The sequence below is a fragment of the Coregonus lavaretus genome (genome assembly GCF_964263955.1).
Source record: "Coregonus lavaretus genome assembly, chromosome: 3".
NCBI classification, from domain to species: Eukaryota; Metazoa; Chordata; class Actinopteri; order Salmoniformes; family Salmonidae; genus Coregonus; species Coregonus lavaretus.
Window position 1 is genome coordinate 65,161,058 of NC_139990.1, and position 14,520 is coordinate 65,175,577.

General features: G+C 42.3%; 1 protein-coding gene across 1 annotated transcript in view; it reads right to left on the reverse strand.

Moving 5' to 3' along the window:
- Window positions 1-9,000, reverse strand: part of LOC311106720 (zinc finger protein 385D-like) — a gene marked incomplete at both ends in the record, with an annotated part of 42,854 nt that extends 33,854 nt beyond the window's left edge. Inside the window, 2 exons of the mRNA XM_084149124.1 lie at window positions 3,436-3,581; window positions 8,979-9,000. Of these exons, the coding sequence (XP_084005250.1) occupies window positions 3,436-3,581; window positions 8,979-9,000 (168 nt within the window). The remainder of the gene's footprint in view (window positions 1-3,435; window positions 3,582-8,978) is intronic.
- Window positions 9,001-14,520: the final 5,520 nt, after the last annotated feature.

Consider the following 14,520-nt stretch of genomic DNA (forward strand, 5'->3'; position numbering starts at 1 on the left):
CAAGGGTTCATTGGGTGATCCACTATAAATCAATCTGTCCATCATAGACTATGAGGCTACATACTGTAGACCCTTGAATGCATTGTAACACATACTTGTATGATTTATTGTCAACTTTTTCACATAACATTTTACAACGTACATAATTGTCCCATCTATATCAATTTTGTGAATATTCTAATTTGGAGAGGGCTTACTGCAAATCTTGAGACGAGAGAAAGCACTACAAAATAAGTGTATGGATATCAACAATACTTTGCCAGGCGAGCTCCTGGCACAAAGCATCCCCATAAAGAATTGGCTTTAGCTCCACAGTTTATCTCTGCATTCCTACTGAGAAAGCTCTGCTGGCCGCTACCCAGGGGAGTGAAATATTATCGTGGGAGAAACCATCAAGAGAGCGCTCGCCACATAAAGCTACTGTTAGGGGCAGAGGTTAAAAAGCACTGAGTGCTAACTGATAACAACCATTGCAATGACCATATAGTCTGTATTGCGCATTTTCATCAGGTGGGATTTGGAAGGGCGTACCACAAGGGTGGTCCTTATCCCCACTGCTTTCTACTCTTTGGTGGTTCAACTACTATCCTTCTGGGAATACAATTTATAGAATCCATTAGCTGTTACGAGACTTGCGTAAAACAAAAAAATCTGCCAATAGTCTCCGGCCCTTTGTTCTTTTTTCAAATCACGCAGCGCTCCTCCGCTATCATTTATCATCCAAAGCAAAAACAGATAAAGCCGTATGCTTATACGCAAGTGCATTTGAAACCTACATTTCCATTACTGGTATTGATAGAAGAATTGACTTTTAGAGGGGGGGGATTTAAATGGGTTGTGATGCTTGAGGGACTCCTGGCTGAAACCCATGTGTCATTCTCAGTCCGGGACTACAAAGCAATTTTCCAGCGTGCAGATTGGTGAGAAGGAATCAATAACTCACATTCCTGATTACTCTACAGAGGAAATAGAGTTTGTATTGTTGCTTCAAGACAAATGTAAGCCTCTGGCAAGATAAATGGTATTTTCAGCGGTGAAGAAAGCCCCCTTAACTGAAAACTACTTTTCCCATTCACTCCTTTCATTACACCCCCAAACCAACACCTGCCTGTGCTGAGTGTTGAGCTCTCACTCTTTTTATTTGGTTTGTTTCACTGTGGCCATCTCAATATCACTACTGCAGTTGTTGTAATCTAAAGTTCTACACCTATTTCACAGTTGGTTTCACCTTAACTGTGAACGGCCTTCCTGCTCTGTTGTTCCTTTGTCTACAAAAACTTTCTTTCTCCTCCTGAGAAATAAACCAAATGTTTTCTAGGAAATGTGAAGAGGAGCTTCTACAAACCAATTATTTCTAACATTAAATACTGCAGCACAATGCCCAGACTGTAATATGCAAAGGACATAAGCAGGGGTGTGGGGTTGCACAGCTTTTATACAGCAAATGAGTAAAAACAAATGTTTATTATGTTATATATTATAGATACACTGTCATATTACATAAGGACACATTTCTATTTTATGAGAAGTATCGCACCCCAGGAAGAAGGAATAGCAACCACGGGGGAGTATAACAAAACATTGAGAAAAGATTCCTGCTATCCCTTCTGGCTAAACATATCCTGATTATGTCAGTCACATACTGTATTACAAAACAACATTGGCTGAGAGCTGCCAGGAGACTTGGATCCTTTCTCATCAGATGCAGGTGTGGTCATGCACGTAACTCCCGGCTCTGGAAAGAAGGTGGAAAATGTATCTGCTGAATATCACACCAGAACTCTGACACTTTATTACACCGGAGTAGATTAACGGAAAACTGTAGTCATCATCGTAGTCTATATGATTCTTTTGTATTTTGCGAATCAGAGTGCATAAATGTTTATTGTGCCCTAGAGGCGCATAAGTAAAACTGACCTCATTATATCTGATAGAACTGCAACCTTTCCAATAGCTGCTGATGGTAAGTAGCTTTAGCTAAACCTTGTATAGTACATTTAATAACACCCAATACCTCTCTATCTACACTGGAAAATAATGCATGATTACCACACAAGTTATTGACTCACTTCATCAATCATTTGATTGAATTGATCCCTTCTTTCTGATGAAAGGCATTGACGGCAGAAACGTCATGATTTTAACTCAAATTAGATCAATAAAGATAACGTTTTCAATTGTGAGTGAGAGTCGCGCCTCTTCCTTCAAAACATTGAATTGATCCCACTCACAACAATGCTGTGAAACCTCTTGACACAAAACGAACCATCCACCATGGATCATTTCAAATTGACACACACAGAAAAAAGCGCTCCATCCCACATGCAAGAAACAGACATCACCACTATGTTATGTCCTTGAAACCAAACCAATACAAAGATATGCAAGTGTAAGCAGCATAACCAAACATGGAACAATAACTTGTGCATAAACACTTTTATAGCACTGTTGATGGTGCCAATGCTAGCTTTTACAATCATCCTACATTCATTCTGCCAGTGATTAAATGTCAAGGGCTCAGAGAAAGAAGAGAAAGAGTGAGAGAGAGAGCGTGTGAGAGAGAGAGAGATGGAGAGAGAAAAAAAGAGAGTAAGGGAGAGGTGATTACCCCATGTTAATCCAGTATCAGCTATCCGTGATTTGGAGGCTTCCCAGTACATTACTCATTATATGCCGAAAGGTCTGTTAAATGCAGATTAGAGGGTGAGAAGAGGAATGGAGGCAGGACTTGAATTTTCTAATGAAATCCGTTCCTGATACTATCTGGCCTTCAACTGGACTATCCAAGCCTTGTTCCGTGATGATGTCCCCACTTGTCTCCTGTGTTTTCCTGCAGCTGTGCTCCATATTTTTGGTTCTGTCTCAAGCAGACTTTAAATTGAGCTATCCCCTGTAATTCAAACGCAAAAAGCTCAAGCCGTAGACTTTTATCTGTCACATATTTTCCACTAGACATAAATTTGTGATGATTTTGCTCAATTCAAACCTGATGAGGCCACATATTTGGCTATAATTTCATTCTGCGTACAAAGACAACAGTACAAGAGAATACAGTCGATTTCTATAATAAGCGCACAGTGGATATGGGTGAAGTCTGTTTACGTGCAACGTATTTCATGAGTCCCAATTCCAATATATTATTTTAAATTACCCTGGTTCACTGCCTGCTCTGGTTTAGTGCACACATTTATGACCATGCTAAATCATTGTTTACATCAGCAGCTGAAAGTATTGGAAATGTATGGTCAAATGTCTGAAAGAGGCTCACACTTCAAAAGACAAATCACATGCCCTCTGACATGAATCTCATCATACTAAATCTAAACCATCGCACCAACGATAACAGATACCATACTTTATGACCTTAGCCAGGCCTAACCAGGATCGTAATGCCCAATGACCTGAGCTGACCCCATCACATGACCCGGGACTTACCGTGCCGAAGCCAGGGAAGAGGCTGACTGCTGAGGCCGTATCCAGGGGAAACGGGAACTGGAACTGCTTCATGCCCAGAGACTGCTGGACAGTGGGCAGAGCAGGACGTATCAGCGTCGGCAGGAGGCCATTTTGACATGCATTACCTGTAGAGGAGAATAAAGGGAATGGGCAATGTTAGATGGTCTGTGCTGTGGTGGTTCTCAGTTAAACAGGAGCATGATATTATGAGCAAACTGTAAAATGTCTCATAGCCCAAACCACCAAAAGTCAGACTCAAATGGGATGAAATATGAGAGCACTTGTATCCGATATTGGTCTGCCTTGCAGAATTCTTTGCCAAATCCAGGTTTATGGTTTTCCCTGACTATGATGACCTCTCTTCTAATGAAAACAAGGCCTCTAGACTGAGTCTGAACAAGTTGTAGATAAACCGAGACAATTGAGACATAGCCTACAGAGACAAATACAATATGATGTTAATTGGATCATGGGAATGCCATGTCAGCCTTATCCAGTTGTATTTGACTCTTTAATCCTTTACTTCTATCTCATTAGCACTGTTTAAAGCTGCAATCAATATATGTAACTTTTTGGGTGACCCGACAAAATTCACATAGAAATGTAAGTTATAAATCTGTCATTCTTATTGAAAGCAAGTCTAAGAAGCGGTAGATATGTTCTATGTGCGCTATTTCTATGCTTCCTGTTCTTACGTTTTGTTTTTGCGTCTTCTACTTTCGGTTTTGTACACCAGCTTCAAACAGCTGAAAATACAAAATGTTTGGTTATGGAAAAAATATTTCACAGCGGTTTAGATGGTACAATGATTCTCTACACTATAATTGCTTGTTTTGTCAGATAAATTGAAACTAGGCGAACTATTCGAATTTTAGCAACCAGGAAATGGTGGAGCGATTTCTGCATAGTGCATCTTTAGGAGAGAAATGTCCTAATGCTGAAACCATCCTCTTAATTACAAATGTGAAATGAGTGCACCAGACTAGACAGATCTATAACTAAGTAGATTCAATAGCAAGGGCTGCAAAACTCCCTGGAAAAACCAAAGTAAATACTTATTGTCATGTACATAAGAGACGCCAGAGCAGGCTTTATAAGCTATGATTTACAACCTGCAGAGCCTCACTTCAACACCGAGGGATTAGAAAGCAGAGAAACGACCCCAGCTTTCCAAAACATTAGGAATTAAAGAAAGCCATTCTGTACCCATTAATTAGAACCAGGGATGACTTTTACTGACTTTTACCGCAGCACATTTAACAACATGAAGAACTCAGAGCCAGCATGACTAAAAGCGGAGATACCATATCAAAACACTGTCTTGAGACAAATAAAAACTATGTTTGCCACATTCACGTCCCCAGGCGATAGTAAGGGTGAATAAAACGAAACAGTTGTAAAAAAGAAAGAGGGAGAGAGAGGGAAAATTATTTTTTCCCTCCGCTCGGAGGAGCGCTGCCATCTGTTGGAAAGCAGCACATGCCGATGCTCATGTGGAGACACGTCCCAGTTCTCCTCTAACAAAGCATGTCCTTCTGCAGCCATCATCCCTGCAGCATCCACCACTGACATGTTGCCTGACGTCACCTTGGAAACACGCTGCAGACAAGCTAGATTGCGGACCAGAAATGTAACGTGCAGTCAAAACAGCCTATTCAAACAACCAGAACTGTACTCTCCATGGCTGATGTTGAGGAGTGAGGAGTGAGCTACAGTATCCAATGGGTGGTGTTTCAAATATAAATGTGTCCATGGAAAAAAGGAGGGAATGTATCTGGTTGTGATGGAATTGTTATACAGTACATGTTTGCACTTACAAGAAGGCACATAGGAGTCCAGCATCTCAGCTCTATTGAATGACAAAAAGCAAACAAATCACATAGGTCAATATTTTAGCCAATCTTTTAGTCTCCCCTAACACAGTGCAGTAACTCAAAAACCAATTTCCTCATTTCAGGATGGCGTACTGAGACAAGACTCTTTAACCTCATGGGTTCATTTTCAGTTCCTACGTTCTGGATAGCAAAGCAATACTGATCTCCCAACATGCCCGAACACACAAGGAGACATTCCATCTTTGAACATTGCCTCGTGTAAGGCTAGTGTTTCAACTCCCTGACCTGAACATTATATTGGCTCATGGCTCATTGTAGTATTAAGAGTGGCGCTTGTAGACTAGAGTAAGTCCTGTCTCTAGGTATGAGACTCTCCAGCTGTGTATAGTACACTCTTAGAAAAAATGGTTCTTCAGCTGTCCCCATAGGATAACCTTTTTTGGTTCCAGGTAGAACCCTTTTTGGTTCCAGGTAGAACCCTCTCTGAAAAGGGTCCTACATTGAACCCCAAAATGGGTTCTACCCGGAATCAAAGGGTTCTCCTATGAGGAGTGTGCATGTGTGTTTTCATGTGGTGTGTTTTGAAATACGTGTAAAATAGATATGTGTGCTGCTCGTAAATGCATGTAAGTGTGTCCTTGTAAGTTTGTTTAATGTGTATCTGTCAACGTCTTGGGCGTCACGCGTCTTTTCATGCATGTCTGTGCGTGTGGGCGACTTGCAGATCGCCCCATATCGCCCCTCTTAAAAATGTTTTATCTGGAACTAAAACCCTGCGGCTGTGTGTCGAGCGAGAGTAAAGATGTCTGGAGGACACAGACTAACGTGAATAATGAATCGTCTTCCACTGCTCTCGCCCACCTCTGCCTCTCCTGGTCCTGATCCCGACTGCTCTCCGATAAGATCTGTCCAAAGGGCTGAGATTCCACACAGCCGGAAAACTGCTGTCATGGAATATAGAATCTACGAAGCAATGGTCTACTATTTCACGGAGCAAATATAAATCCAATTATTGGGAAATATGAGTTCAACTGCGTGTCAAAACCATTAATATCCTTATGATGTCTATTCAGATGCGTTTCACAGCATTGTGTTCTCAGGGGCTGTCTGATTGTATTCCATGACTCTTCCATTAAACTCAGGATCAATCACTGTAATTAAGATGCAGGGGTTACAGTGCTATCACCCAATTAACAAAAACAACAAAGCATGTAGAAACATTAAAATCTCTTATTAATCAATCATATTTGAAGATTGGTCAATTAGAAACAGATTTACAGCTTTCTCATTTCCCTCTAACAAAATTATGTAAATGTACCCCAAGGCTACATGTTTGTATCCATTTCAGTAAGTTCTCAGCTGCATTTATAACAGTTAGCATTTAGCTCCGGGCTCTAGAATAGCCTGGCTAACACTAGAACCCTACCCTCCCAATGTAACCCGCTCTGTTGTCATGACTTTCGCGGTGTAACCTCTAATAAACACAGCTGTCTTGGAGTTTTGATCCAACAATCACTTCCCCTGTGCTCTGTAATCTGAGGTTAACCAAAGAGACGTTTACATGCTCTTAAACTCTCACCGCGTGGCCAGATACACCAGATACTTGCTCTGGGCCTCCAACTCAACACTAATGCCTTGTATGATTACAGCTCACACTTAGACACATTACTCCTGCTGAGTTATTGGCCTTTTATTGGCCTTTTTCATTCATTTGGACTCAGTTCATGAAGGGGGTTATTTGTATAGGAGGCACAGGGGTATTGCCCTTCTTGATTTTCTGAAATTCTAAGAGATCAAATTCATATGAATTTGTAGAAGTATTATGTGACATGAGGATTTATATTATTCAAAATGTGTATTCAAAAAGTAAAAAAAAAAAAACGTCTTTGAGGAAAACCACAAACTTGGATTTGGCAGACACAAAACAACAAAAAGTATTTATATCACTGACACAACAGCTAATTTAGCTTTGTTTATAGTGTAACATATTATGCAAACGATATTAATATCTTCATCCACAAATGCTTAAGCAATGCACGCTCTCCACAACCAAAACCTAACAACCTTCCTTCCTCCCTGTTCCTCCGTTATGCAATGACGACATTAGACATTAGCACAACAACAAAATTATTTTATTCACAATGCACTTCTCGTACATTTGACAAAAGTGACAAAATAGCATTTCACCACCCTATCGTCACTAGGGCTACCAGTCTCCAGGTGGGTCTGTATGTTGACTAAAGCTGATGAGTCATGAGGCTGAGCCAGAACCAGGGAGGTGACTACACAGACCAAGGACACTAGACCAGTCACGTCCCTACTACATCAACACTCCTTGCCCTTCAATGTACACAGAGAGCTAATGTCAACAGCATGCATGTCAGTACAGGATAGATTGACTGCATAAATTCTTGTTTTTGTGAGAAATATTATTGTGTAGAAAATTCCAAATGGTCTGTATAATCAACTTACATATAGCTCTGACAGACATACTTACCCCACCAGACATGCCACCAAGGGTCTCTTCACAGTCCCCAAATCCAGAATGAATTCAAGGCAACACACAGTATTATATAGAACCATGATCACATGGAACTCCATTCCATCTCAAATTATTCAAGCAAACAAATAAAACAACACCGCACAGCACTTAGGCTTTTAGGCATATGTATATGTACTGATGTGTGTGTAACAGTCAGTAGGACCTTTTTTTGGTTCTATTGTTCTTATTTTCAATGTGTATAGTTCAGTCCTTGAGCTGTTCTTTTCTCTTGATATTCTGTATTATGTAATGTTTTATGTTTTGTGTGGACCCCAGGAAGAGTAGCTGCTGCTTCAGTAACAGCTAATGAGGATCCGAATAAAATAAAAAATACTCCTGTGGTTGAACACCTGCCAGGTGACCAACAGTCACAGGTCTCTGAGAGCTTATACATCATTACACCTGACACACATCCTACATCATAACCTCTTTTCTAAAGGACGCATTAACAGTCTGCTCACAATGTCACCTGGCTCCAAAACAAAAACTCTCTGTAACACTTCACTTAAAGCCTGCAGGTATATTGCATTATAATGCAGTTATAATGCATTATAAATCTTGTCATGAGCATGATGTATAATGAACCCCTTATAATGGCAGAATCTCACTCTATTAGGTTGCAGTGTAATTTGAGATTATTTTAATCCCACAAAAAAAGACAGTGCCCTTTTACGAAGCCTTGCTGCAGAAGAATCAGTGTAATTATTCTTCTAACGTGAGAATGTAAGCCAGCGATGTGAGGAGCACTCCTGCTTTAAGTCTGCATAAGCCTCTCATCAAACACAAATCTAATGGAAGAAGTCACATTCTTTCATTTCTCGGACTATTCTACACAGCATATCAAGTGGCTCACAAAGCCAACCGTGAGCTCCTTCTTTGAATTCCTTCGCTATAAACACATCGGCGAGACTCTATAAAACATGTGAGATGAAATCCAAACCTTGGACTTTCAACCCCACACATGGATCTAGTCTGGCAGGATGGACATGGGGCGTAGGGCTTATCCAACTGTGTTAAATCTAGTAAGTGTGGAACTTCACACTTTCCTTCCTTTTACGTTAACCAAACCATCCGTTCCATCTCTGAAGAGGATGTATGTGCTGCTAATGCCACACATGCACACAATCACACACACACCAACTCACCGAAAAACATGCTGCTCTCCATGGCTCCTTAGACATGGGGGTCTGTATGTCCTCTCGGATGCCCTGCCAGCTTGTGTGTGTGTGTGTCCATGGGCAGCAGCCTGGGCATGTCTCACACACTCTTTATGTGTGTTTGTGTGAGTGTGTGCAGCGCTGGAGTCCGTCTATCTATCTGCGTGTCTGCAGTCGTTACTGTGTGCAGCCGTTACTCTCCTCTCCTTCGTCTCACTCTCTCTCTCTCTCTCTCTCTCTCTCTCTCTCTCTCGTCTTGCTGGTTCTGCTTGTCTCTCCTCCCGTCCTCCCGTCCTCCTGTACACTCTCCTCTCTACTCTACTTGAGTGCTGGCCCCTCTGCGTGCTTCTCTTCTCTCCAAGGTGTCTATCTACATTTTCCAGCTACAGCTTCTCTTCTGATCTATTAACCTCTCTCTCTCTTTCTCTCTCTCTCTCTCTCTCTCTCTCTCTCTCTCTCTCTCTCTCTCTCTCTCTCTGGGTTCCTTCTCTGTCCGTCTCTTCTTTGTTAAATGTGTAAAACACTCGCCGTCTCCTCTCTCACACTTTCTATATATCTTTTCCTCTTTTTCTCTCCTTTTAATATCTTTCTTTACTTCTTTCTTTAACTACCTATCTTCCTCTGTTCTCTGTTCTCTCTATCTCTGTCTGTTTCTTTACTCCCTTTATTCTTATCTCTCCATGCTCTCTCTCTCTTTCTCTCTCCATGCTCTCTCTCTCTTTCTCTCTCCATGCTCTCTCTCTCTCTCTCTCTCTCTCTCTCTCTCTCTCTCTCTCTCTCTCTCTCTCTCTCTCTCTCTCTCTCTCTCTCTCTCTCTCTCTCTCTCTCTCTCTCTCTCTCTCTCTCTCTCTCTCTCTGTAATCTGATTCCTGAAGCTGGGCTGATATCAGTGCTGTGCTGTTGGTGTGAGATCCACTGCTCTTCTCCGTCGTTTTCTGGTGGCTCCTCGGGCACAACTCAACATAACACAGAACAGAACACTACCAGGCACAAGCGACAGCCACCAGCCACACAGAGAGACGGCTGGTCGCTGTTACCCACAAATACCAACTAGGTTTTGTGATGCACAACAAGGGTTTGCCTGTATATATATGTGTGTGTGTGTGTGTGTGCCAGCATCCACCCACTTAACCTCCACCGCCCTTGGCTCTGTTTTCACACAATCACTTTGATTGGTTCACTGTAATGCCTCTGAAGGTCAGACAGCAGCATTGACCGCTCCAAAGCCTGGCCACCGCTATCGACTACAAATGAGACAGTCCTGATCAGAGCGATGTCTGTCCACACACACCCCAAGATAGCCAGCCCAGCCTTTAGTGACGTCATAACTGTCTCCTCAAGACCCAAAAAGAAATCAATGTTTTCAAGTGTTGCGATTTCTCTCCTCCTATCCCCTCAGGCTCCGCTATGGCAGCCATCTCGCATCGCACAGATGTTTTCAATTAATCCTGAAACCCATTCTGTCTCGCCCAACCCCCGAGCCCACTTCCAGTAAGTACGTTTATTCCATATCTGAAACGGCAGCCTCTCCTTCTCTCCCTCCTCTCTTGGTCATTCACTCTCTCTCTCTCTGATTCTCTCTCTCTGATTCTCCCTCTCTCTCTCTCTCTCTCTCTCTCTCTCTCTCTCTCTCTCTCTCTCTCTCTCTCTCTCTCTCTCTCTCTCTCTCTCTCTCTTTCACTGGTGGTGGCTGTGGTGGCTGGGCGAATGTGTTTTTTAACCTTGACTCGCAAGTGTCAGTGGCGGGATGGTGCATTATTTGTCACCATGAATAGCGGTTAAAGCAGCAACGCAGCACCACATGCAAGTGCAGCCTGGGCTACTTCATTAATCTTGCTGTCACTTCCATGATGCTTTTCATTAGTTATGGGCCTATCTGATCAACAGGCAGACTCCCCGGCTTTTCAAAGCCTTTAAACTGCTATCTGGGAGAGGGAGGCTGAGAAGGGGAAAGAGCCAGGAGAGAGAGACACACATGAAAAACTACTACAGTTTACTATAGAATACTACAGTACTTACTATGGAATTCTATAGTAAACTGTAGTAAGTATACTGTAGAATACTATACTACACACTGTAGTATCCCTCAATCATGTGTAGTACTTACTATAGAATGATGTAGTATACTGTAGAAAACTACAGTAAATACTACAGTATTATCCACAAAAAAAACACTGTAGTAAATACTACAGTAATGTCTGCAAAAACACTACAGTCCGCAAAAACACTAAACTTTTTTAACTATGGTAACTAGTAAAGTATTTAATTTGCATATACCCATCCCTCTCCCCCATATTGCAATTTGTGCCACCAATAAGTGAGAAACCTACATGCCAAGTGTACAATATTATTGTGTTCCCTACAGGTTATAGAAAAGAGCAGAAGCTCTGAACTATCCGTTCAGACCCCAGTCCTACAAACCTACAGGTTATGGAAAATTAGCTCTTTTAGTATTTCTCCAGTAGGTTTCCTGAAGGAGAAAGCCTCCACTTCTATGTAAAAGATAATAAAACAAAAACACTATAGTAAATACTATGTGCTCAAGGGCACATCGACAGATTTTTCACCTTTCGGTTAATGGCCTAAAACTCTTACCCACTAGGCTACCTCCAATCCGCAAAAACACAACATTAATTACTATAGTATATACTACAGTTTTCTTTTTATATTATAGTTAACTGTAAATACTGTGAATGCTACAGTAAAGTCAGCAAAAACACTACAGTGAATACTATAGTATTTATACCATATTATAAACTGGGTGGGTTGAGCCCTGAATGCTGATTGGCTGAAAGTATGACAAAAACATACTTTTTACTGATCTAATTACATTGGTAACCAATTTATAATAGCAATAAGGCATCTCTGGTGTTTGTGGTATATGGCCAATATACCACACCTCCTTGGGCCTTATTGCTTAAGAATAATATTGTATTTTTTTCATGTGGGGAGAAAGAGAGAGAGAGCAAGAGCGAAAGCGAGAGCTGAAAAGGGCATTGTGATTCGATGCAGGTGTCGTGACCTTAAACCAACTCACATATACAGTGAGGGAAAAAAGTATTTGATCCCCTGCTGATTTTGTACGTTTGCCCACTGACAAAGACATGATCAGTCTATAATTTTAATGGTAGGTTTATTTGAACAGTGAGAGACAGAATAACAACAACAAAAATCCAGAAAAACGCATGTCAAAAATGTTGAGTTGATGCCAAAGAGCTCGATTTTGGTCTCATCTGACCACAACACTTTCACCCAGTTCTCCTCTGAATCATTCAGATGTTCATTGGCAAACTTCAGACGGGCCTGTATATGTGCTTTCTTGAGCAGGGGGACCTTGCGGGCGCTGCAGGATTTCAGTCCTTCACGGTGTAGTGTGTTACCAATTGTTTTCTTGGTGACTATGGTCCCAGCTGCCTTGAGATCATTGACAAGATCCTCCTGTGTAGTTCTGGGCTGATTCCTCACCGTTCTCATGATCATTGCAACTCCACAAGGTGAGATCTTGCATGGAGCCCCAGGCCGAGGGAGATTGACAGTTCTTTTGTGTTTCTTCCATTTCAGAATAATCGCACCAACTGTTGTCACCTTCTCACCAAGCTGCTTGGCGATGGTCTTGTAGCCCATTCCAGCCTTGTGTAGGTCTACAATCTTGTCCTTGACATCCTTGGAGAGCTCTTTGGTCTTGGCCATGGTGGAGAGTTTGGAATCTGATTGATTGATTGCTTCTGTGGACAGGTGTCTTTTACACAGGTAACAAGCTGAGATTAGGAGCACTCCCTTTAAGAGTGTGCTCCTAATCTCAGCTCGTTACCTGTATAAAAGACACCTGGGAGCCAGAAATCTTTCTGATTGAGAGGGGGTCAAATACTTATTTCCCTCATTAAAATGCAAATCAATTTATAAAATTTTTGACATGCGTTTTTCTGGATTTTTTTGTAGTTATTCTATCTCTCACTGTTCAAATACACCTACCATTAAAATTATAGACTGATCATTTCTTTGTCAGTGGGCAAACGTACAAAAGCAGAGGATCAAATACTTTTTCCCCTCACTGTAGATGTGTGCGTGGGGGGATGGGGTGACAGAGTTGCATAAAGACTATGGTTTCACGGAACAGTGGCCAGTGTCACCTTCAGTACCACCATGCTTTCGATCACACACTCAGGCCCCTTTCACTGCAAAGTCAAACGCCTGGTGAACAGTGCACATAAACATTTTGACAGTGGTGAAAAAAGTTCTCAACTGTCATACTTGAGTAAAAGTAAAGATACCTTCATAGAAAATGACTCAAGTAAAAATGAAAGTCACCCAGTAAAATACTACTTGAGTAAAAGTCTATAAGTATTTCGTTTTAAATACTTAAGTATCAAAAGCAAATGTAATCGCTAAAATATACTTAAGTATGAAAAGTAAAAGTATAAATGTCAATATATATATATTTTTTTCATTTACAAATAGCCAGGGGAGTTATGGTACGTTATGGTAGTCCATCGTATCCGATGATGACTTCCACTTCTGAGTTAACGGTGAATTCTATGGTGACTGTAGAGTCCAATCCGAGAGCCACAAACTTAATTGCAGGTGGGGCATATGCAGTCTGTGTTGGCGGGGGCAGGCATGGTTGTATGTCTCCTGAGCTGTTTTTGCTGTCTCTTTGTGCTCCTCTCCTCCTCCCACCTCTGTACACCGCTCTGGCAGAGCTGCCGCCAGGTGGAACGGTCGGCAGCAGTATCCTCTAGGTCTGTGGGTTTGATGGTGCACTTCTTCAGTGACATTTTCAGCTGGTCCTTGTAGCGCTTCATCTGCCTCCCTGCAGACCACCGGGCAAGATGTAGCTGGCCGTACAGGATCTTCTGCGGCAAGCGCTCCTGAGACGTTCTAATGACATGCCCAAGCCAGCGCAGTTGGTGTTGGGTGACCATGGCCTCCATCCTCTTGCAGTTGGAATTAGCAAGTATTTCTGTATGGGGCACACGGTCACACCAGGTGATTCCCAGGATGCACTGCAAGCATCTTATGTGGAATCGCTCGAGCTGCAGATGGCTTGATAGACTGCGACTTTGGTGTGGAGGTGGAGACCCCTGTTTTGGAAGACCCTGCGTCTGAGTTTCCCGAAGGCAGCTGATGCTTGCTTGATCCTATTTTGAATTTCGAGGTCGATGCTACAGTCCTCCGAGAGAATGCTGCCCAGGTATTTGAAGGATGGGACGATTGCCAGTGATTTGTGTTCAATGGTGAAGACAGGCATGGTGGGTGGAGGGCTGGATCTCCATTGGCAGACCACCTCTGTCTTGGGGGTGTTGATAGACAGTCCCATTCTGCTATAGACCCTCACAGCTGCTACAAGGACGGACTGAAGGTCTTCCGGAGTGTGGGCCACAAGAGCACAGTCATCAGCATACTGCAGCTCAAGAAACCGCTCCGTCAAAACCTTGGTGGTTGCTTAGAGCCTACTGATGTTGAATAGGTTTCCATCCAGCCTGAAGTCCACCGCAACCCCGCTGCTGTCCTCAAGCTCCTTGTGGAGAAG